General features: G+C 41.1%; 2 protein-coding genes across 3 annotated transcripts; both read right to left on the bottom strand.

Annotated features, from left to right (window-relative positions):
• Window positions 1-27: 27 nt before the first annotated feature.
• Window positions 28-12359, bottom strand: itga6b (integrin, alpha 6b). Of its 2 annotated transcripts, XM_084912451.1 has the most exons (26): window positions 12084-12359; window positions 7590-7717; window positions 7400-7479; window positions 6947-7211; window positions 6669-6800; window positions 6338-6551; window positions 6038-6231; window positions 5836-5933; window positions 5300-5424; window positions 5123-5218; window positions 4960-5021; window positions 4666-4832; window positions 4434-4577; window positions 4241-4350; window positions 3922-4078; window positions 3761-3835; window positions 3563-3642; window positions 3327-3401; window positions 3133-3235; window positions 2831-3001; window positions 2607-2708; window positions 2393-2503; window positions 1875-1970; window positions 1624-1749; window positions 1368-1452; window positions 714-827 (listed from the first exon to the last, which is right to left on the bottom strand). In XM_084912451.1, the coding sequence occupies exons 1-25, from the start codon at window positions 12257-12259 to the stop codon at window positions 1384-1386; spliced, it is 3156 nt and encodes a 1051-aa protein (XP_084768577.1). In that variant the 5' UTR covers window positions 12260-12359; the 3' UTR covers window positions 714-827; window positions 1368-1383. The 2 variants fall into 2 exon arrangements, with proteins under 2 accessions (XP_084768578.1, XP_084768577.1); XM_084912452.1 differs by lacking the exon at window positions 1368-1452 and having other exon boundaries at window positions 28-827; window positions 12084-12352.
• Window positions 12360-18873: 6514 nt separating this feature from the next.
• Window positions 18874-23435, bottom strand: metap1d (methionyl aminopeptidase type 1D (mitochondrial)). Its single transcript, XM_084913474.1, has 10 exons — window positions 23355-23435; window positions 22238-22395; window positions 21593-21742; window positions 21365-21513; window positions 21172-21214; window positions 20900-21063; window positions 20719-20816; window positions 20445-20492; window positions 20281-20359; window positions 18874-20204 (listed from the first exon to the last, which is right to left on the bottom strand). The coding sequence occupies exons 1-10, from the start codon at window positions 23392-23394 to the stop codon at window positions 20114-20116; spliced, it is 1020 nt and encodes a 339-aa protein (XP_084769600.1). The 5' UTR covers window positions 23395-23435; the 3' UTR covers window positions 18874-20113.
• Window positions 23436-24077: the final 642 nt, after the last annotated feature.

Genomic DNA, 24077 nt, shown 5'->3' with positions numbered 1-24077 from the left:
ATCACACCCAGGGAACACGGATATTAAAAAAAAAAAAGTTTATTTGTTTGCTGTTGGGCTTCTCCTATTTTGTTACAATGTAGTAATTTCAAAAGATGAATCGTACAGTGGATATTTACAGCCCAAGTTCTCAAACTGTAGAGAAACTGCGGTATCTGTCAGTCGGAGGCACTTTAAAGGCAGATGTGTGGTAGATTTAAAAAATATGGGAAGCTAATACAGCTTTAGTTTTTAAAAAAGGAAAAAGAAGTCACTTGTATGCACTGCATGATTCTTTGGTCTGTCGAGCGTGTACCAGAAGAAACTCCTTGTGAGAATAAATACGAACTTTTCCAAAACGTACAAAAAAATTGTGCAATACATTCAGAAACATTTTAACCCCAACACTGAATTTCCACAACACAAGCACCAAAGCTCCGATGGTTGTGGTGCTGGACCATCTCCCACACAGCGCATCTCCTTCCAGTGATTCATGAAGACTTATTAAACATCAAATCAGCCCCTGAAGCATAATGTTTGATCCCGTGGTTTTTTTTTTTTTGTTTTTTTTAAACACATTTGATTATTTACAGTCCTCACTGTACAAAGGCAAGGCAGCAGGAAATTTATGAAACTGGAGTTCATCCGTAAGCGACGGTAAATCTGTGGTGTTTCATTGGCTGTTAAGAATAGTGTTCATTGTCATGCCAGGTTGTCATCCAGGGTTTCTTTTCCAGGTTTTCCCAGTTAGCATTTCCAGGATTCATCGCCCTCTCCTCCCGTTTGATCCGAACTGCGTTGTAACTGGGAACCTTATCTTCATATTTGGCACGTTTAAAAAAGCCACACTGCAGAGAAAAGAGGGAAAACAAAACTCAGTATTCGGTTTGAGAACGAGGCAGTTTAAAGACGTTCAGAGAAAGCCAAGCGGTTTGAGATGTTTGTCATCGGTCTCTTTCACAGGTGCCAAAATGCAATTAATCCCGTAAGAGGCGTAGATGAGCCATCTGCGCTCCTCTATACAGAAAGAAAAGGTGTTCAGTGTCCCCCGTTTTTAAATGTAGAGTGAAAGAAACCTTCAGACCGTGTGAGCGCAGGTGTAATAGCAAGAAAACAAACTGGAGACAGAAAAGGGGATGAAATCAAAGAGATGCAGAAGTTACCCCGAGTCCTCCTTAGAGCTTTAAGAAACAGTCGTTGCTTATCAGCCATCACCTCCCCTGGCCATGCATGTAGTAATACACACTTTGTTTTTGTTTTCTTAAATGGCACGTCACAGTGTGAGAATTGCCCACAGCCTGCCTGGTACCAGAAAGCAGCACTTTTGCAGCAAGGAGGAGCAAGACAAAAAAGGTTTCACTCAGTCATGATAGGCTGGGTAATTTTACCCTCTTTCTCTTTTTTTTATGCATTTGGTGTCAGTCTCTCTTTGTCTGACGGGTCCTCTTTATTCTTTTTCCCAAAGACTCCACACTGAGGAGAGGCAAATTATTAGAAAATATGTGCAATCGCTATAATAAATAGTGACAGTTGTTCTGTACAAGGTGCTTCACAGACTGCTAGACGTTCACAGATTTAAGCCTGAAGGCTTTATCAGTAAAACGTAGGACTACTGGGATAGAGTCTGTTCTCCTCTAGCCCTACCTTCCAAAGAAGGAAAGCCAGCAGGGCCAGCAACAGTAGCCCGAACAGGATGGACAGCACGATGATCCACCACGGCACTCCCCCATACCGAGCCTCACGCCTCTCTGGGAAGGCCGTCAGTCTCACCTAGGGAACACAGCGAAGTGGCAAAACGTGATGTCATAGTGTTCTCTGTATACTGTACAAAAACTCAGGCTTTATGTTTAGAGGGTGCACAGAACGGTGTAAAATCTGCCGCTATGTTCAATTACCTGCGTATTAGCGTTCATCCGAACGGTGTTCTTTATGTTATCAAGGTGCAGAGCAGCGTTGACTATCACCTCCACATGATGTAACGTGGAATAATCCTGTTTAAAGAAAAGGTGAATCAAATCAAAGGAAATACAAAAGTAGAGATTCATGTCAATAAAGATGCTTTAACCCCTGAAACCCATATGTTATTTCTTTATTTCTAAATTTCCACCAGCAGGGAAAAAAACCTCCCACATTAAGTCAGTAACAGCTGAAAGACTGAACTTTTTGGGGGATGTAATATTGACAGTTAACACTGTAACGCTGTCAGGCAGCTGGTGGTGTGATGGTTTGGGCCCTTTAGTAAAAAACTGCAGTCTTGAGGTCAACAATAACAGTTGTATCAACCCATGTTATCATAATTCAACTGTTATTTTTGAGATTAAATAACGAATATAGATTACACCGTTGCCATTGAAAAACATTTGGGGTTTCCTTTTTTCAAATCCAGAGATAACAACTGAGTACAACCACTTACCTCGATGAAGGTGCTATTCCAGAGGCGAGAGTGAAGACTGATGGCTGCATTACTGTCCAGGCTCCGCAGAGGGCACCTTATCTTCACACATTTTGCCCCATCGTCACAAGACTGTTGACAAGAGAGTACAAAGTTACTGCCAAATGCCCATTCAGCTGGCTGAAAGGTGCATAAAATAATGTAATAGTCTAGAACAAACAAAAGGTTGCATTACCAGAGTTTTTGATGTCTTGCTCTCAATTAAGCGTAAAATAGTGCCCTCATCACTCCCCTGTGTTCCTGAGACTTCTCTCCTCTTTCTTGTGTTAACTTCTTCCTGAAATAAGAAAAGAAATGTATTTAGTTTATTGCCATTAACTCAACATCTTGTCAAAATAAAACACATTTATAAATTCTTTCATGGGAGGATGGCGATGACACATTAACGTGGTGTTTTACCTTTTTAAGAGGATTAATCTCACTTTTAGGTGTGCACTCTATCTGATCCCCTCCCGTGGTAGTGATTTTCATCAGGTAAAGCAGCCACTTCCCATCCGCTGTCTCCTTTGGCCAGTCAATGTCGAGAGTGGCGATCCCAAAATCAGTCAAAGGCCTTCCCAAGTTGATTATCTGTAAAAACAGGAAGTAGTACAATTTAAGTTGAAATGTTCTTACTCGCCCCGTTCGGAACACAAAATTGTTGGATTAACGATAAATTCAGGAAAATAAATGAACGATCTAGTTGCTTTTCCTGTACTCACTCTGAAGTGATGTGTGATGGCACTGCCAATGTCACTTTCAGTTTTAATGGCCGTCTCGCCTTTGACATCTCCCGTAAAGTAGACCTGAGATGGCGTGGCTTGTCTGCAAAGAGAAAAAATACACAGTAGCCAGCATGAGTCGGTGCACATCTATGTGTTTCCTGCACATTTATGTATATGCGTGTGTTTCTTACCCTGACACAGAGAGCTGTAACTCAATGGCCACCTTTGCCTTTGCTTTGACCGGCACTAATTGCTGCATGCTAGTCCTGTTGAAACAATATTTACACAGATATCAAACTACAAATTTTATTCTAACATACATAAACTAAGTTTGTTATATTCCAGTAGTGTAGCTATTGCATTTGCAGGTGCAACCAGTGTTATTTAGCAGTTGGGGCTGCAGGATTACAAGCTCGGATGTACTTACGTTTTCAGTTGAAGATTAACCTCTACTTCAGAGGTGTTGAAAGATATGCCAGCTGTACCCAAAATAATGTAGAAGGTGGTCTATAAACATACAGAGATCCATATTTTATTCCGTGCTCTTATTATTATTTTATTAAGTGTTAATATTTATACATGGGGAGGGGAATTAGATGGTGCCAAACTGTGATTTTTCGCTCACCATTTCTCCCTTTTCAAAGGGATTTCCAAGATCACAATCGACCAGAGAACCATTTCTATTGGCTTGGCAGTTTACCTGAAATCAATAATAATAAGTCCAAATTAGAACTAAAGTGGGTGTCTGTGTATGTGAGAGAGAAAGAGAGTATCAGACACACTTACTTTATTAGGCAAGCGGGTTGCAGAGTAGGTTAAGGAGCTAGGAAAAGAAGCGATCATGGAGGCTTCGTACGCATCATCCCCACCTGCATTGCTCACGCTGACCTCTAAGGCGATTTCCTTCTGGTTACTGAGTGAGAGCACCGGCACATCATTCTCCCTTCAAACACACACAAATCGTGAGCCCGTTTGATGAAGTGTACACATCTTTCACAGCTCGGTGCGGGAAACAGTGTGGCGAACGCATCTCAGGATGAGCATTTTAAATCAAGTTTTAAAAAAGAAGAAAACGAGAGAAAGAAAAATGTTTTTATAATCTTACTTTGGTAACGGAATGAATTTTTCATCGTTCCAGTGGCCATAGTTATATTCCATCTTCAGATTGCTCTGACACACATTGTCAGACCCACAACCGGTCTTCATGAACTCCACCTGCAAACAACATTTTCACATTTAAGAAATAACACAGAATAGGAGGAGACATCACATAAACTGAATAAGATGCGCACACACACCACTGATCGAGTTGGCTGTGACGCTTTAGCATCCAGGACCGGCTGCAGCCCAGGACCTGAGCTCTGTCTGCGTTTACGTCTGCCACCAATGATTTCCACAGACACATCAATGGGGATCCCGCGTAGCTTGTCTCGAATATTTTCCTGAAGCACGACAACATAAACAAAGCATTACGCACCAATGCGCCAGCAGTTAACTTGGATCACGAGAGAATGCAGAAACCTTCGATACCTGCAAGGCGAGTTGTCGTTCAATGCACTGTTCCACTCCTTTCTTGTCCAAAGTGATGGTCCCTGAGGATTCATGGCTACTGCCAGGGGAGGAGTTAATGAAGGCCGCCCTGGTTTTAAGATTATTCTTCCTGTTTTCAGTGTCTGCAGCAAGGGTGTATTTGACCTCTGGATGCAACAGAGAAAGAAATACATTGTAAGTGAAAGTGAAGTATTGCTATGATAATAAGGGGAGAAAATGCAATAATGAAGATTGTTGTAAACTAAGGAGAAAAAAAATTGTGCCTCAACCTACCCAGTTTTGGAGCATAACTCACAGGATTGGCAGAGTAGGAGAAGCACGCTTTAATAGTCAAGCTGGGGACACAATCCAATTTATGTACAGTCAGACAGAGCACAGTTTTACAGCTCAGTGTTGAAGAAGTTTAGAAATTCAATAATAGATTGGGTACACGCACCAGAACTTGCTATTGCTTTCACAGTTGTTTTTGAGGAGGTCAATTTCCTTTGGTGTGATTGTGATTTTCTTCTGGATGTCAATAACCGGACGGGCTCTGTGAAGAGACGACTCGGTGAGCTTTTAAGCAAACAGGACGAGAGATAACACAATGTGATCCATGCGCCAGCTCACGCACTTGTAGACGAAGACAGAGTCTGAGAGGGATCCGACAGCCAGGTCAGGGTAGGAGTTGTAATCCAAGTCCATGTTTCCCGCCAAAGAGTAGCCAAACAGTTTCACTCCTGAAGGACCAGGCAGCACCTGACGGAGGAGGAACACATACCTTCATCAAAGCCACGTATTGTACAGCATACATCCAGATACTAAAAGCACGCTATCTTTTAAAAAAATATTATTCTAATTAAGATGCTAAATTATAGTTATTTACTTCAATTCCAGAACAGAAAATCGTGTTTTATTGGTTGAATGTTATGCTTGATGACTTCTCCAAGAAGTCCAGAGTGCCGGCTCAAATCTGGGTATAAAAATGTGAATTCGGGTCAGCGAATTCATAATGCCAAGCCAAAGCACGTGTCATTTCAGGGCACTTATTCAAAGTAACATAACTATTCCCCTTTGTTGAGCACTTGGCAGCTTGGCAGCACTTTTCTGCCACAACTAACAGGCATAACAGGAGAGTAGAAAGATAGAAATCAGGTGTTTATTGTGTACCTGTGAGGCTTTTGGAGAGATTTGTCCTGTAGCTGATCCATAGTAGATGTAAACCTTCCCTTTGCCCTTATCATCATAAGGAGCTCCCACTGCAAAATCTGGCATGAAGAACAACAACAGGGTGGTTATGTATTTCTGCTGATGTCAAGACTGACTAGCAGACCACAGTATACGTGTATATGCAGAACTATTGCATGCTCACCATCATAACGATCCAGATTGATGTCTCCCAGGTTTTCTACAGCCAGGCCAAACATTGAGTCCAAGGGTCCATCTATTCTGGTGGGTGTTACTTTGTTCCACTTTCCAGCGTTGTTGATGTAGACGTAGACAGCTCCTCCAATTTCTCCATCCTTCTCAAAGTACTGTGGTGCCCCCACCACAATGTCCTCCCAGCTAATAAAGAAAACAGCATTGCACATTCATTAGAATAAAGCCACAGTAGCAACAGCGACGGTGCAGAAGTTGCAGGTTGCTGTTTGTATCATCCGGCATCACTCACCCATCCTTGTTGAGGTCCAGCACCGTAAGATCGTAGCCAAAAGATGAAGCCAACCCCTCGCCTTCTAGTGAGAACTCTTCAACTAATATGTTGCTTGTGTCCCCACCTGTCTTTAGCAGTACCACCGCTCCACTGTGGTTAGCTCTGGGAGCTCCAGCCACCACTGTTAGCTGGCCTTTCTTAGTCAAATGTTTACCTGAGTCCAGGGAGAAGCCTGACACAAAGAGACAAAGAAGCGATTCCTTAAATAATCAAAGAACCATGAAGTGCTAGAAAATATGTCTCTGTATAAAGCGAATGACTGGAATCACAGTCAAGTTATAGTTTTTACCCAGGTAGCTACTGGCAGGAACAGGGACCAGGTCAGGGTTCTTTTGGTTCTCGTCTCCTGCCTCATACGGACCATCATCAAAGATGCCCATTTCTATGAAAGAGTCATTTTTCTGCTCCACGCGTACTATACCTTCAAGACGAAAGCGGAGGGGAGGCTTGTAAGTATTGACTGAAATAATCCTCACAAGCACATTCCTCTATTCTGATAGCTGGGAAAAAAAATTCATACAAAGTAGATTTATTACATTTCACAGTAAACATATGCATGCACACTACCTTTCCAGTTGTAAGCTCCAGGAGCCCCAAAGATGATGTAGTGGTAGTCCTTGTCGAATGTAGCAGAGAGGCCCTGCTGGCAGGAACCAAACATCTCGTGGCCTCTGGGCCTCTGGTCACAAAAATACCATGCACCTCCTTCTCCATTCTCATTTGAGTTCGTTTTTAATGACTGACTCAGCACGTAGCAGCGACCAATTATGTCACGAGATTCCAACAACAGTGAGCCCACATTGGCCCGGCGCTGGTAGCGATGAGCACAGGTCTGCCAGGGGAAGCAGACACAGTTAAGTGCAGTGAATGAGACTAAGGTGTGCTTTGTTGGAGAGACAACGGTTATTTTTTTGACAATATCAATTTGTCGTTACATTAATAACCATCTCTTTGAACAACTAAATAGTAATAATGAGTTTTAATTAAATTTGTGTTCAGATACAAAAAAAAAAACCTTACCACAACCTGGCCTCCTGGTCCCTGACTTTTGACTGTCACTCCCATCCACTGGTTTTCTTTGTCCTCTGTGGCCTTATTCTCTACACAGGGATAAAAACAGGCACAGAGAAGACATTGCAACTCGACTTAATGTTTAAAATGACCAAATTCATATTAAGAAAAAATGCTCAAATGTCAGCTAATGTCTCACCATCATTATCAAAGATAACCCTGCTGCAGTCACTGGTTGTGGAGCTCATGTCACAATTGTAGAGCCCTCCTGTCACGGCAGATTTTTGACGGCTCAAAGCTTTTGCTCTCGGGGCACCAACCAGCAGCCTGCAACAGATGCATGTATGAATCGGGCCCATACGCACCACAATCAAACACTCATTGTTACTCTGTTCTGACATACATTTATTAGCATGAGGAACAATCTGGCATTTCTTTCAGTTGCACATAAAATGATCACACATTCCAATGATACTCACACACACACACAGACTCACAAACACATATGCACATCCGCCACAAAACTGATGTTCCATGTCCTCACAGTCAACAGTCAAACTGAGTCAAAGAATCCTTTCAGGTCGCCTGCTGAGGATGATTGCACACACACATATACACAGACTCTGCCTTTGTGGTCCAAAAAAAGGGCAAATGCCACACCCAGCCATCGATGATGGGCCTCCAGATATCAGGGTTTCCTACAAAGTGAATCAAGTCAACAATGTCATCCGTTGAAATTAAACTCTACACAGGTTTTCAAGGGAGAGAGTAAAGCACTGCCAGTACAATGATCCGTCTTTATCCAGCTTGCTTGGTCTGATCGCTGACCTTCAGAGTTAAGGTCGTCCGGCAAACTGTCATCCAAAGATAAATAAAGACAAGCCATTTTAGCTGAAATACAAAGCATCCTCAGATACAAACACCGTCCTGAAATATACAGCAGAGTAAAAAGCTGAGGCTTTATGAAACCATCATATCAGCTGTACAGACCTGCTGTAGATGAAAATGGTAGATGTCAAACTAAACAGCCAGCCTACTGAGGCAGTATAAATCATGATGAATACTAACTCCAGCAAGGGTGATGGGTAATCACAACTATTTATGGCATACAAAAAATGGCAGATAGATGTCCAAATAGTCACGTACATTTGGAGTAAATTTCTCTTCAGTAGGCTCCTTTTGCACGACGGACAAGTACACTTTGTTTATCCTGTTTCAACCACTGGATTGGTTTGGCCTTGTTTCAGAAACCAGAACACTATAATTTTTGCTGTTATCCACCCATTAAGTGTCCCATCCAGCCTTTTTTAAATTATAAGGGGACGTGAATGACACTTGACAGTTCATACCACAAAGTCTGGAGTCAACTCTCCAGCTCCGAGCTAAGTATGCAAAAAACAGAAAACATGTTATCACACTAAAATTCTTGCAATGAGCCCAATTTTAGTGAGTCATCACCTCAAAAAGAGAACCGGTGGCTAACAGTGAATTCCAGTGGATGCATATCCGCTCCCAGTATCCTCTGGGACACAAGAAGTAATAACAATGAATAGGAGATTTTAAAAAAAATCTCTCTCTCTATATATATATATATACTCAATCAGCTGATTTTCTTTGGAGTAAATCCAACTAACAATAATGGGTTTGTTGGGAGCTGAAAGTGACGTTAGTCTACTGCACAATTTCTAAAACACAAAAACATTTAACAAAGAATATGAATTATTTTTATTGCTGCACATTAAAACCTTTTTGTCACATGACACGATGTGTCAGGAAGTGTGATACAGCTGATGTGCGGCTTCGCTGACAGTGACCCGACTGTTAATCTAATCATTTACCACCAGGGGAGGAAGGCCCGACGTACGACGTAGACCACAGGAAGAACTAAGACAACTAAAAAGAGAGAGAGTGTTTGTGTGTGTTTGGGTCCAGCTGTACATTGACGGTCGCACACACAGAGGCGGCAGTTGAACACACAGATCAACTCGTCCTGTGTATCGCAACAGATAGTTTAGAAAAGCCACTGGAGAGACGTCCCATTAAGAGAGGTGTGTCTTTTCCTTTTCTTTTTCTTTTTACAGCAGTGAACTGGCTGCCGGCTTAAGACACAACCCGTTGCCTAGTAACAGTCAGTGGCGCCCTATCAACTACAGGCATTTACTTCCAAATGGCCTTCAGATACAGAGGTTCATGACATGTTGCCCAACTTCTCTCTCCATCTTTCTGCCAGCATCGAGCTCACTGAATCTTACTGGCTGAAAAATGCTTGTATTTGGTGCCCAGATGTACACCTGATTTGTGTTCCTGTCAGCGTTCTTCAGCCATTACCTCTTTCTTTTCTTCAGCTTCCCCTCCTTTCTCTTTGATGTTGGATAACCAAAACTATCCTCAGGGGAATCTGGCTCTTATATGTGTTCTTTACGCAATACACAGCCCACATACACTAATACACTGAGTTGATTTGGTATTAAAAAGACACTGACAGCAAGATACTGACAATATCACTGAAACTACTGAAACTCACAGCCTGTTTCTAAATTCTTTACTCTTCTTGTTACATGTTTCCATCTCTCCAGAGTCATATTATTTCACAAATCCCACAGAAATACACACACATATGCATTTACTTTCTCCCACACATTTCTCACACTCGATCCGACCTCTTAAAATACCCTAAACTCTCACTTGGTCTCCTCCTTCTCCCTCGTCTCTCCACTTATGTATTTTGTGCTTTCCCTCTTGACTTTATTATACAGACAGCTCCATCTGGCAATTATGAAGAAGCATGGAATGCTACACACATACACACATACAGATGTGTGTGCACATGCATATTCAGGTCCTGCCCTCTCCTGCAGGAACTTGCAACAGTGATACCTGTAGGGCACAAACACTGTGAAATAAGTCTGAATACAAGTTGGCATGCATGGCTTGCCAAGAACTGTGACTAATAGTGCACACCCAGAGGAGACAAACATGGAGGTACACAGGTACAGACACACTAAAAACACATTAGCACACAGTTTTCTGGAATGGATATTAGCGAACTTTGACAAAATCTATCTATCTATCTATCTATCTATCTATCTATCTATCTATCTATCTATCTTTTGCCCCGGGTCAGGAATGTATAAAGCAAGCAGCACACTGAGCTCTCTGACAGTTTTCCAAATGACTGACAACAAGGCAACGCCTCACTGCTCAGCCACAGCATGCATCAGCACCATTAAAACCCACCAAACAGGCACTCACATGTGCACACACATCCACTGTACACGAATGCAAGTGCAGACACACAGATACAGCATCCACAGTGAGCGCACACTTCTCTAACAGTTACTTGCAAAAAAACAGACATGGCTTTATACTCCAACACACACATATCACAACACGTGCACCTGATAGTTAGAAGTCAGCATATTTTAATTTATGGGTTTGCTTCAAAGGTTTTCTTTTCCCTCTCACAGAGCAGTCGAAAAATAGTTACAACTACCTGAGCATCCAACACGGGAGCATCTGACGCCTCCACTAAAAGTTCATTCTACATTATTCCTACATACAAGTATTTTTTCCCCTTTTTTAACAGACTTTTCTGTTTTCTTGTATTTAACCTGAAGCTGACTTTGCTGACTACAAGCTGAACAACATATCGCATGACTGAAATTGTCAAACCATATAGTGTTGCCTGAAGCATGTAAGTACATGTAAGTAGCTACAGAAGAGACACAAATTCTAACAGAGACGCTTTTTTCCGACAGGGCAGATTTCCATGTGTAACCTGGTTGTCTGTTTAGCTAGGAAGTACATTAATGCTGGTAATGTGTAACATCTTCATTCGTATTAGCATCAAGGCAGATATAAAAGTGAAGTAGTCAGTTAGTCCATCTGGGTTAGATGTGATTGTGAAATGTCTTTGTAAATTAAATGTAAATTAAATATCAATGAATTACTAAGAATTGCTGAGACTACCGTGCAGTTTAAAGTAAAGCAGGACATGAACCTTCAGTCTGCAGGAGGGGGAAAAAAGTCTTAAGTTATCTGCTCTGAGGTCAGTTTATAATCAGGCTGTTCCAATCAGTGACCACTTGATGGCACTTGTTCTTTATGCAGGGTGACAGTCCCCTCTGAAACAGTGCCCAAGAAAATACCAACAGTGATTCACTGAGATGTTTTGCCCCCCCAAAAAAGTCAAGGCTGGGTCCCGGTTGAAGTCAACAAGAAAGGAGAAATGTGAACGCGCGCCGCGTGCACGCGCACAAACAGTTGCCTTGTAGCTCCAATGAAAACTCACAAATAAGTAACCTGAAAGAAGGAAATATTAACAAGCAAGACGGGCCTCGAGTTAAACTTATAAGAGCTCGTGTGGCCTAAAGAAGAAGGAGAAGAAGCTGTTGGTGGAAATGTTTCGTACCTGACAAACCTGACCTGACCACATACAGGCCTACTTGCGGTGCTGCTGAGGTAACTCACTTGCGGTCTGCGGCACCCAAAAGTAGTTTTAGGCAGATTTTTTTTTTCTTCCAGCCGTCTAAAGTGTGTATTGTGCAGTAATAATTTAATTATATGTATATGTATAATTATATGTATACTGGAGTTCATTTTAAACACACTGAGGTGTCTTTCAAGGAAAAAAACAATTCCATTAACAGCCTCCGGACATTTTATCCTTTAAAAGCAAAACTCTGACACTTACATTCTCTTTTCCTGCGGAAGGAGCTGCCGGTGCATGGCGAGAGAGAAGCCGAACAGGCTCCCGGGGTCTCCGGTCTTCCGCTGGACATTGTCGGTGTCCAAGTTGAAAGCCGAGAGCAGCCCACAGCTAGAGAGAAAGGCGATTAGCCAAAGTCCACAGGTGATCCAGCCCTCCATGAAAACGCGAAGCTTCCTTGAACTACTGAAAAGGGACTCCTTAATGCAGGAGGTGCAGAGTGCGACTGAGGGCTGCTGCTGGAGGACTGACTGCTGTCCACTTGTTAGCCGCTCCTCCTACCTCTCATGCTCCCACACATCCCACCCCATCTTACCACACCTCAGATTGCTTCAAATGCAGTTTACATGCCAAAATGTAACTCTGATGGAAACATTAGTCTGTTGTTAGTTTCCAGTAGATCAATGCTGTAATCTAACTGGGTCACTAATGCCTGAGTCTGCCTAAAAACGCATTTATGGCAAGAAAAATGGTGCTTGTGCCTACACCGCCAGCATCTGATAGCTGTATAACACTATTATAAGGCCTGCTGGTGAGCTCCCCTGGAAACGACCAAAAACAAAATACATCATAAAATCCCACAAGTGGGAAAAGATCGTCAAGATATCTGGTGACATAAGAGCAAATTGTGCCTGAGCCTACCGACTTCAAGCATCCATTTAATTAAGAAAGAGTCAGCAGCTTTGGGAGAGAGGAAGAGTGAAACATGCTGCTATAAGTAGATACTGATTCCCCCTCTTGGCACTGGTTGCACAGTCTAGACAATGGCAACACAATGACAAGGGAGTGGAAGAGACAGATGAGAAGAGAGAACAGCATGTGAGAAACATACAGTGTTGGAGCGCAGGAAGAGAAGAAAGAGAAATATGCAGGCCTCTACTACAACAACAATCCACAATTTAAATTTACAATCTTTCTGGCACTGTTGATCAGATGGTATCACCCTGGGGCCTGTGTCCTCTGTAATGAATCATTAGATGAGTCAAAAGGAGCCAGAGACTGCAGCTGGCACAGACCCACACATTAGTAGACTCTGTCACCAGATGATTTTCAAGGCATTCCATGAGACGGTGACCCAAAGCTTGTCCTCGCAACACAGCATATCAGCAGACAACGGCGGCTTTGTCTGCCCACGGAGAAAGAGGGCAGACAGGGAGGGAGAGGGAGAAAGAAACTGCCCAAATACTGTACTATAAAAGGCACAAATAATGGAGGAATGGAGTGCAGAAAGGGGAAAGGGCAGAAGAAGAATGTGATTCCTGTACAGTTACATTGTTTATTTAAGTCTTTGTTAATGGGAAAAATTGATTGATGATCGGATCGTTCAACATTACAAAGCCTAATTTTGGGGGGGTTTAGTAAACATAAGGTGCACTTTTTTGATGTTCCAATGTTAGAGGAGACTACGGTAATTCAATCAACGTTTAAAAACATTCTTTTTCTCTCAGGCAGTCACATGTTTGGCAGCTGATAATATTATCACGTCAAAATCTCATTCTTAATCTAGTGGAATCTTTAAATCATGTGGACATCCGCCTTCCAACTTTATATTTGTGTCTTTGTCTTGGTACAGTAGAGCTTTTAAGGTGAGCATGCCAACTGGGCAACCGTCAGCAATTTATGACTGCAGAAGGTCGGATACAACAGTCAGCCTTATCACTGATAAGAGCGGGAGTGTGTGGAGCAAAGCAGCGTGGGTTAGCTTAGTTCACCCTTGCCTTGAACCTTCAGGTTTAAAGTGTGTTTGTGTTTATATGTGGCAGTTCTCATTACTTCTCGTGTTTTTATGTTTTCATTCCACATCTGTTCTCCTTCAGTCTTACTTTGCAACTGCTGAAAATTCATAAAGATTTTATTATAATTTTTCTTTACTTCACATATTTCACTACATGCTGTTTCTTTTTCTCCTTTACTGTCCTACAGTCACTGGTCTCTCCACTGGGTACACCCGTTCAGCTCTTTAACACAATTATCTAATCAGCCAATCACAGTAACTAATGCAACTCCTGCAGCAGTTTAAACCAAGAGTCAGAATGAAGAAGAAAGGTGATTTAAGTGACTTTGAATGTGTCTTGATTGTCGGAGTCAGACAAGCTAGTCTGTGTAATTCAGATCTACTTTCCTGCACAACAATCTGTAGAGTTTACAGAGAATGGTACAAAAAAAGAGAGGAGTCCAGTGAGCAGCAGTTCTCTGGGTGAAAACCTTTGTTGATACCAGAGGTCAGAGTAAAATGGCCAGAGTGCTATTAACCTATAGAAAGACATAACCAAGGTGGAGCAAGAGATTCTCACCATGCAGAATTAATGCAGTCCTGACAACAAAAGCAGTCCAATGCAGTACCAGCAAGATGTGCCTAATGAAGTGGCCGGTGTGTGTAGCTCACACATTTCGTCTATTGTAACATTTGTGCATCAATCGTGTGACAAACTGTCCTGACAGTAGAGAGGCACAAGTCCTGTACAATCTCACCAGTGCATCCATCTTCAAATGATGAATTAATTTAACATCTTTGAATTTCAGTTTATTTGCTGCTAACATTAAACAGTCAGTGATTTTCTTCCTCAACAATTACAATGATGTGGAAATTTTCTATAAAAACAATTCATATGCTCACACACATAGCATATTTTCTTAATGATCTACACCCACAATTAAGATCTTAGTCATGTGTACGGTACAGCATGTTCGGTGTTACAACAGGAAAACCCTTCCCCCGGGTGCCAGAGGAGAAAAATGGCAGTGATAGCAAACTTCTGGCACACGCAAGTCCAAATGCAGCACCTGAACTTGTCCAAGCCACACCCCAAACTTCTTAAGCTGCACCTGTGGGTGTAGCACACTGAGCTGATGAGCGATGATGTAGAAACATGTAGCCTAGGGATACTGAGAAACACACACACATTGGTTTCACAATCACACCAACCCGCAGATCTTTCATAACTGCAGCACACCGACTCTCTGTACTTTCACTGAGTGCATAAGGCTGTAAATATCCTTAACCTGCTTAATGCAAGCAGGAAAATGATATTGTAAGTGCAAATGAATAATCTGCATTCTAACTGGCCTCTTTTATTCATAGCATTGATCAAATTTCTTAGCATATCTTATGAGATGAAGACACTCAGAATGCAGGCTGTAACAGATCCTTGATCTCTCTCGATGAGTGTATTGATTACAGTCAATAAGAAGTAATTGCTGTAAGTGCAGTTGCAACGTGCTAGCGGCCTCACCTTTGTGCATTTTTCTCCCAAATAAGCAACACGTCATGTCCCAGTCCTGCAGGGGATGTAATGTAAGATGGCTGTAGCTGTGCATTTATGAGTCCAGGTGTGCTTCAAAAATGTTGGGTAACCTGAGTGGGTCAGTTTTCTGGTTAAGACAGAACACCTTCATTTAAATACCATCTGTAGATTGAAGTAAATAATAATTTGGGTAATTTGGTTAGTGGATTTTTTTCTCCCCTGAGTTATAAAGAAATGGGAAGCTTGCTCTCCTTTCAAGCCTTTCCATCCTTACCCAAATTTGTCCACACCTCCCAGTGAGGCCCATGCACTCACAGCTGAAAGGCCATTGCTTTAAGCTCTATAACCGGTTTCTCTGAGCATTGTGAGACATTGTGAGAGAGCATTGTGCAGGGCATTGAGCTCCCAGTGTGTTTTTGGGGAATAATGCCTATGTGGGAGTGTGCATCTCAGAAGACAACAGAGGCAGACAGAGGCCATTTATCAAAGACCTTTTGGAGCCGCCTCAGGCAATACATACCATCTACACACAGACACATAACACTGCACTCTTGCTCTTATTTTGACAGCATGCTTTGGATGTTTAGACACAGGAAGGACAACGAGACACACAGAAGCCAAGCAGATCAAGCCCAAATCAAGCCACTTATCTGTGGCTCAAGAGCACAAAATTGGTTCTTTCATTTTTTTTTTCTACTCTGTTGAAAAGCCAGAAAGAATTCCTCACAATGAAACAGTGCAGAAGTCATAAGAGAAAGCTTCCCACCTTAAATCAATCAAATGGAAACCCTCCCTGTGTCAGTATGGGGACTCCAGTTTACTTTCTTGCATATTAGCTATAACTTGTGACACACATACTCTATAGAGACAATTTTATAATAATTAATGTCGTTTGTCCTTGGTGATTTTTAAATACATATACAAAAATAAGGAATTAAGTCTCTTTTCAGGACAATACATAAAATTTATATAGTAGTGTTTTTCAATTCCGGGTTTTTCAGGCTTCTTGAAGGACATTCAAAGCTTTTCTTTGGATGTTGATGACTTTTCTGTCAAGATATGTGTATACATTACACATACCTGTGCTTTTCTCCTTCTAACTTAACATTGGCTTCTTGACCTCCTTTCATTCAGACCACTCCTGATGAGGCTTTAATGATTTTTTTCCCTGCAGATACAATTTCATATTTGTTCTTTGCTATGTTGTCTGTTATGTGTAGGTGCAACTGAGGTTCATCCCTTGAGTTAGTTGTCTTTTTATGGTTATGCAATAGGGCAGCTATAGTTCATTGCTCAGTAAACAAGTAAACACAAAACTTTAAAATCTTCAAAAAGTCCGGAGACCTGTTTCTCAAGACCAAGTCTGGCTCCTTTTAAGCAAAATATAAAGAAATGAGGGCTGGCTAAAGACTTTTGCACAGTAGTTTAGGTAACATATGTGGATGAATTTTAGCTCAAGGGGTGACAATGTCTTTTTTGTTTGTTTGTTTGTTAGGTCACTTTGATTATACTGAAATATTCCAGCAGCTGTAGGAGGAACTGCCTTTGGTACATCTGTAATTTTGGGATCTAACTGTGATCCAACTAGTAAGTTTGACTTTACTAGGACTGTAGTTTTTGACCAAATACCTACAATCTTAGGGACAGACTGGGCTTGTGTACTCCCAATAGCCAAACGTTAGCATGCTAACAAATGGAAATAATAAACATTGCCAATAAATACCTGTTGGTAAACCACATTAAAATAATTTAAAGCTGTTTTTTCCTCATTGCAACCTCAGTCTGAAGAAGCTGAGTTTATTCCATCGATGTCATCATGTAGTTACATGTCCTGTACAGTGAATGTTCACGTAACGAGCAACAAACTCAGCTCTTTTTGTTTTGCCTTTAGGTGTTCTGACTAAGTCCCTACTGAGACTCTTAGTCAGAAAGATTCAATAAACGCCATCTGTGCATGAGTGAGTGAGACGGATCTGCCTCCACAAGTCTGAAAATGATAGATCATTGTGTTAACATCATAAATTCAGAGGGCACCAAGGAAACCAAGAATTTCTGCGGTGACCCTCACAGGTACATGCGATATATCGCAGGCTGGCTGTCTCGCACAGACACACACACACATACATTAATGCTGGTATGCACAGACAGAATGTGAGAAAGTCTGAGAAACATAACATGTTAATCTACTTCCACAGTTATGACAGAACAACTTTGTGCAATAGGCGGTAAATATCATGATGTAGAATAAGGAATGCAGATGTCATATGAGCATCAGATGTGCCTTTAACTTCAGCATTAGTGTGTCTGCAGGAAAAAAGCGCATCTAATTGCACAGTGCAGACCCAGCACACGAAATGTCAGAATTCAACAGCCACCCATCCAGAAACCAAGACTGTACGTACTCTTGGAGAAGGTGCTGACCAAATGAGGAGCTGGTGTGACTACATTAAGCATTAACTGAAGCTCAAAAACAGACAGTTTAAAACTTAACAAAAGCGCCGGTTAAGATTCAGGCTTCTCACTACAAACATGTATTTTCAGTTTTAAACATATTTGATACTTTGGCTTTAAATCCCAGAAATGGGAAGTGTTGCAACAGGTCTTGTCAAATACTTTAATTACAGAAAATACTTTCTGCATGCATAACTCACGTGCTACACACCAAATCTAGTTGAGACAAGAATGTTAATGTTGCTTTATTGCACAAAAAACAGTCTTTCCCCACATAGACAGATAACAAACTTTGGCATCCTATTGACAAAAGTCCACCTCTTGCATTATAAGAACTATAATCATATCAAGAGTTTCACAAACGGTCACATGATGATGTGGCAAAAAGCAAACAAGTTCTCCTGCAACCCTTCTCTAGATCTCAGGTGTAGCATTGCCACACAAATACATGTACACAGTTTACTTGCACTTGTAAGTAAAGTACAGATTTCATATCTTTAACAATAGAAAGTGTTTTGATTTTGTTTTTTTAAATAGTCAGTGTTCCATTTGAAATGTAAAAGCAAGCAGGGATTTATTGGGAAAACTGCAGTTCACATAAGGAGATCAGGAATGAGTCCCAACTTGCAGGAAAAGAATGTGAAGAACAGAGTATTCGGATCCAGAGACCAACACCTCTGCCTGCCACTCCCTGTTCCTCCCTAAAACCTCTCCTCTTACTCACCTCTGCTTGCACTTGTATCTGATCCTTGCCCCCTGTCCCCTTTGCCTTCTAAGATTGTTTTCAGATTTGTGTCATGCTTTATAATAAATGAATCACTAAGAATTGTTTACCTCACTCTTGAACTGATTCACAGGCAGCTCACACACACAAAGCTGAACACACCCTGCCCTAAAATCAGATGAATTGTTGGGGGTGGGAAGCTACAGTAAACAGAACATCGCTTCACTTCTTTGAAAGCTTTCTTTGCCACGTTACATGTGATTTTTTTTCTTTATTTTAAAACATATATCATAAAAATGATCATGATATAATCTCGTTATCATGTGTCACGCATCAATTAAAATGACATGAATCATTTCCTGGTTGGACATGTGCAGACTACACCTTTATTTGATTAATCCTTCCTGCCTTGCCCACAGGTGGCACTGGTATGGGCACACAGATACACATACACATCATACACTGGCAGGAAGTGAAAACGCCCTCTGGCAGGCTTAAATCCAGTAGCTCTTCCCTTTTTTTCCTCCCCGAAGCATCATCAGTTCAACACGCCGCCTCAATTACAGCAGCATTATGAGGTTTTACATTTTCAACAACGCAAAATGTTCAAACACTCAAACATATGAGAAGACAGCTCTGCGATGTTGCTTTATTCTTCTCTGCTAAATCGACCTAAGGAGACAGAAGATGCAGACAGTGATGAGGAATTTGAAATGTCGAACAAAAGGATTTTGCTATGCCTGGAATTTAAAGCCTCGGGCACAATTTTTTAACCTCCTGTTTGTCCAAATTCTCCCACTCACCGCGTAAGTTGTTGAAGTGTGCAGTGAGTGAATCTGTTATATTTAGTGAACAAAGATGTTAAGAGTTTATGACCATATAACAAAAATATTTGTGTGTCAAGTGAAGTAAACCTCTGGCCCTGTGAATAGATGTGCCAAACTGATCTGACACATGAGAAACCTATAATACAACGTCTGATGGTGTGTGCTGCCATCTGCTGGCCATACTCCACAGAACGTCAGTCATCAACAAGCTCACTAAACCTTATCTGATGTATGTCATGCATGTGTTTCAAAAGTCTCACTAAATTGCCGTAAATGACTCTAATACAGAATAAAAAGGAATTTTGATGCCTAATCACAATAAAAGGCTTTGAAACTGCATTTTGAGTACAATGAGAGATCTTTTACAGAAAATATACAAAGAAGCTGAAATGTGGGGTTTGTGACATCATTAAGTCTGTGGAAAGTCTTCTTGACAGAACAGATACAGGTGTTGTAATGAGGACTGCATCATGCTCAAATTTAACCAGAAAAATAACCAGAAAAATAGATCAATGTTGTGATCCAGCAAACCAACAAGGTTTTAATTAAATACCTTAAAAATCCTCACTCATACACAAAACCGAGCTTCAATAAGATCCACTCCAACGCCATCTTAAATATATCGATACGTGTAGTTCTTTATATTTACTAGAGCCCTTTTTTTTACTTTACAAATAGAAACTGTAGATTAAAATATGTTCCGTTATTTCTTCCATTTGTCATCCCAAAAGGTAGCGTAGATTTTCAGCTGACGCACTCTAGGGCTCATCAGTTTGATGCACTGCTCTCTTCTGGCAGTTTGGTGAGAATATCCACACCGTCCGCTGTGATAACCACTGTGTGCTCAAACTGAGCTGACCTGCAGGACAAAACAAACCTGAAAGTCAGGAAATAGCATGTCATTTAAAAAAGGCCTTCATTTGTGCACTGTGTACCTTTTATCATCTACAGAAACTGCAGTCCACTTGTCCTTCAAGATTCTGAACTCTGCAGACCCCTCCATCAGGATAGGCTCTACAGATGAACAGATATTAGTAACCCTACACTCATAAACAGCATCATCTTAATGTGCACACAGAGACTGTAAAGTGTAACTTACCTATCGTGAAAGCCATCCCTTCATCCATGGTCATGTCATTGTCGTTAGCTAAAATAAAGGAGAAGAATAGTGACGGCAAAGAAAAAGCATCAGGCTGAGAAGAGAAGACGTTTTAAGTTAAGGTAATTTAGTGAATCAAATTAGGGGAAACAACACAGGCAAACATCAAATAAAAAGTGAATTTGGATAAAACCAAAAGCGTGTTTTTGAATGAAGCCCACTATCTTATGACCTCACAGAGACATTTAACATTTGACTACAGACCCAAACTCACCGTGGTGCCAAATCTCAGGATGGCAATGAAAATGGGAGCCTATTCCATGCCCAATGAAATACGGACACACTTGGAAGCCACTGGCATGGGCTATTTCACTGTAAACAGTACAAAAAAATATATGAAGAAAGAAAGAAAAGTAGTACTGTATATGATATGCAGTTGACGAGTATGTGTGTACCTGATAGTATTTCCAATAACACAAAGCTGTGCACCTGGTTTGCAGGCATTGATGGCTTCATCTCTGCAACGCCTGGCGGTTTCCACCAGTCGCCTCCCAACCTCGTCAACCTGACCAATCAAGAAGGTTTCTGAGGTGTCACCATGGTAACCATCCAAATACACCTATCAGGAAGAGGCAGTGATAACTGATTAGATTACTGCAGGCCTGACTGATCACATGCACTATGGTATGTGAGTTTCTCTGGGTGATTACGAAAGGAGTGAACTTACAGTTACATCAATGTTGATGATATCTCCATCTTCAAGTGGCCGACTACAGGACATGTTAACAATGAAATCTTATTCAAAAGTGTAATACTGAAAGAATTATATTACCACCATTCATTTAAATGTTGTTTTTTTACTAAATGTTATAGAATAAAAGGAAGGAAAGTATTCTAAAGGAAATGAAACACCCATTTACCTGTCAGGTATGCCATGACAGACCACGTTGTTCACAGATGTACAGACTGATTTGGGGAAACCCCCGTATCTGAGAGGGGACGGGTACGCATTGTGCTTGATTGTCTCTTTGTGCACGATGAAGTCTATTTCTTCTGTTGTCATACCAACCTGAAAGGCACAAGCTGTTATCTTTGTGTTGTTTTCGACGGCATGAGAACAAAAACAGGACATGCAGTAATATGCTTACTTTCAGACTGCGCCCAGCTAGGAGCAGCACATGTCTGGCCAGCTGACATGCTCTAGTCAGGCCTTCGATCTGCTCTTTGTCTTTGATTTCTATGTAGTCTGGCCATTCTGGGACAAGTCCAGTCTGCACATAGTCAGGCTGCACAATATGCTACAGGAAGGGAGCAGAGGCAGGACAGGATGTTAAGGATGAGTCTGTTTTGTAAGTTCAATATAAAAGTTAAGTACTTTCTTAGAGACTGGAGTCCAAACCAAAAGAAATGATGAAACTCCTCAAATGACAGATGTTAAGAGTGTTTCTCATTCTGAGTACCTCTAATTCTTTTAATTCAACTTGTGTTTAATCCTAACTGAAAAACTCCAGTATAATAATATAAAAAGCTCTCATAAGTTAGTAAGAGTTGACATACTTGACCATGAAAATAAAACTTATATTAACCTAACTAAACTAGTCCCAAGATCCCTCATCTCCACTGATGACCCTTAACCTACCTATATGCATATGTTAAACATTTCAGCTTTTACCTACAGTCTATTGCAACTGCTGATATTAAAAACACTCCTCTCAGCATGTTGAGCAGAATCATAAGAAGTTCAGTTGTTGATTCAGCTAATAAGGGGGTCATTTTAGGCAGGGTACTTGTACCTTGGGTACTGCATAGGCAGGCCTGACAGTAGCTGGACGAACTACATTGTGAGAACGTTTCCACTTCCTCCAGAAGAAACGTCGATGCTGCTGACACAGCAAGGCTGTGGGGGGACTACAGCTGCCCAGACAAGCTCTGCGCAGAAAACTGGCCACTCCTAGAGAAAAGAAGAGTAACGCAATGATGAAGAGAGCCCTCTTAATTGAAAAAGGGTTCATTAAGTGCTAAGAAGTTTAGACTTTCAGCACATTTTCTTTAGTCTCCTCTTCAGCAATTATTAGAAACAATGTTTCTTTTATACTGCATCAGGCATGCAAAAAACCACTGATTTTTAGAGTGGTTCTCAAACTTTTCCTGGCATGCAGACAACCCCAAAAACATCCCAAACACAACAAAAGCATCCATTATGAATTTTATGAAGGAGGTCAGCATCATTTTGGATGTTCGGATGCGAGCTGAACTTTGGTTACCTATGTGAACATTATGCATATACAGTGTTCAAGCACTGTGATCCTGGTCTTGTCAGAAAAACAAAGCTTTTCCAGCCTTCTGTGTAGAAAAGATTTGGAGGCCACAAATAATGAGTGGCCACTTTAATAGGTACACCTGTGCTATCTCATGTATACCAACTGAGCCGATTTAGCTTAAATAAGGATACGTTCATTGTTGTTTGTATTTTCAGTTCGCAGTTATGTTAAGTGTCTTATATGCTTATTTTACACTGGGCTTAATTCTACTGAGGGTTGTTTCAATAAAATCACCTTAAACAACGAATGGATAAAGCCATGTTTGAGATGCTGCACGTTGCGTGGGCTTTGCGCCCACAGTCCAAAGACGTGCGGGTTAAACGGTAAATCTAATTTGGTTCTAGATGGTCGTAAAGCTGTCACTGTTTTTTGGTTCTCTCTGGCGGTCTGGAAATTTAGCAGCCTCTTAGAATTAATGTTATTCCCAGGCACTCAGATTAAAGTCTTCATTATTTAAGTGAAGTAGAACAAATGAAACTCGTTAACTTGTTTAAAGCGGTCTTCATATACTGAACTCGCTGATGCTGAATGAATGAATAGTGTGTGTGCGTATTCTGGAAAATGAGTGAGAAAGGCTTCAGCGCTGTACCTGACGATATTGCAAGTCCTGCTGAACAGCGCGCCGCCATGCTTTCCTTGCAGAGGTCACGTGGTTAAGGAGTCACGTGGTGCTCGGCTGCCGTTTGTAAGAAAACATTTTTATTTATTTATAGCACCCGCTATGAAAAGTATTTCCCAAGTGCTGTTAAACAGAGCAAGGGGCTGTTAATAGAATTTTTCAAATATATTCTGGATACTCACATGATTTTACTGCACGCAGAAACAAAATTATTTCACTAAAAACAAATTTACCAGGGTCAAAATTATTAGCTGATTTTAGAAAACAACAAATGGAAAATCCAGAAATATGCAGTTGTTTCATATTAATAGTAAAATCTCTTAACTCCTAATTACTAATAAATTACAGTAGCCTGTGAATCTGGCACCTCCCCTGTAATGTCACTAGAAGGTCAACCTCCAGAACTGTTCTCTCTGTCTGCTTCACAGCGTCTGTTTTTCTTCCAGTGAGTTTCCTGTCTGGATTCAGTTTTCCTTTCCCAGTGGATTTTTGTATTCTTTAGATTTGCATCAGACAAAATAAAGTGTCACCTTTTGTTATTCAGTTTGTCTCAAAGTCTTTGTTCTTGTCCTCTTTGTGTAATTCTTGATGGTTGTTTTTACTTCATTTTAAGACCTGCTAAGGTCTTTAAATTATAACTTTAAAGATCATTTTTAAAAAGTACAATTAACAATGGACACTGCTAAAAACAAA

This window comes from Perissodus microlepis, chromosome 18 (assembly GCF_051167445.1).
Source record: "Perissodus microlepis isolate ML-2025 ecotype Zambia chromosome 18, ASM5116744v1, whole genome shotgun sequence".
In the NCBI taxonomy this organism is placed as follows: domain Eukaryota; kingdom Metazoa; phylum Chordata; class Actinopteri; order Cichliformes; family Cichlidae; genus Perissodus; species Perissodus microlepis.
Note: the sequence above shows the minus strand (reverse complement) of the source record. Positions and strands in the feature narration are given on the sequence as shown.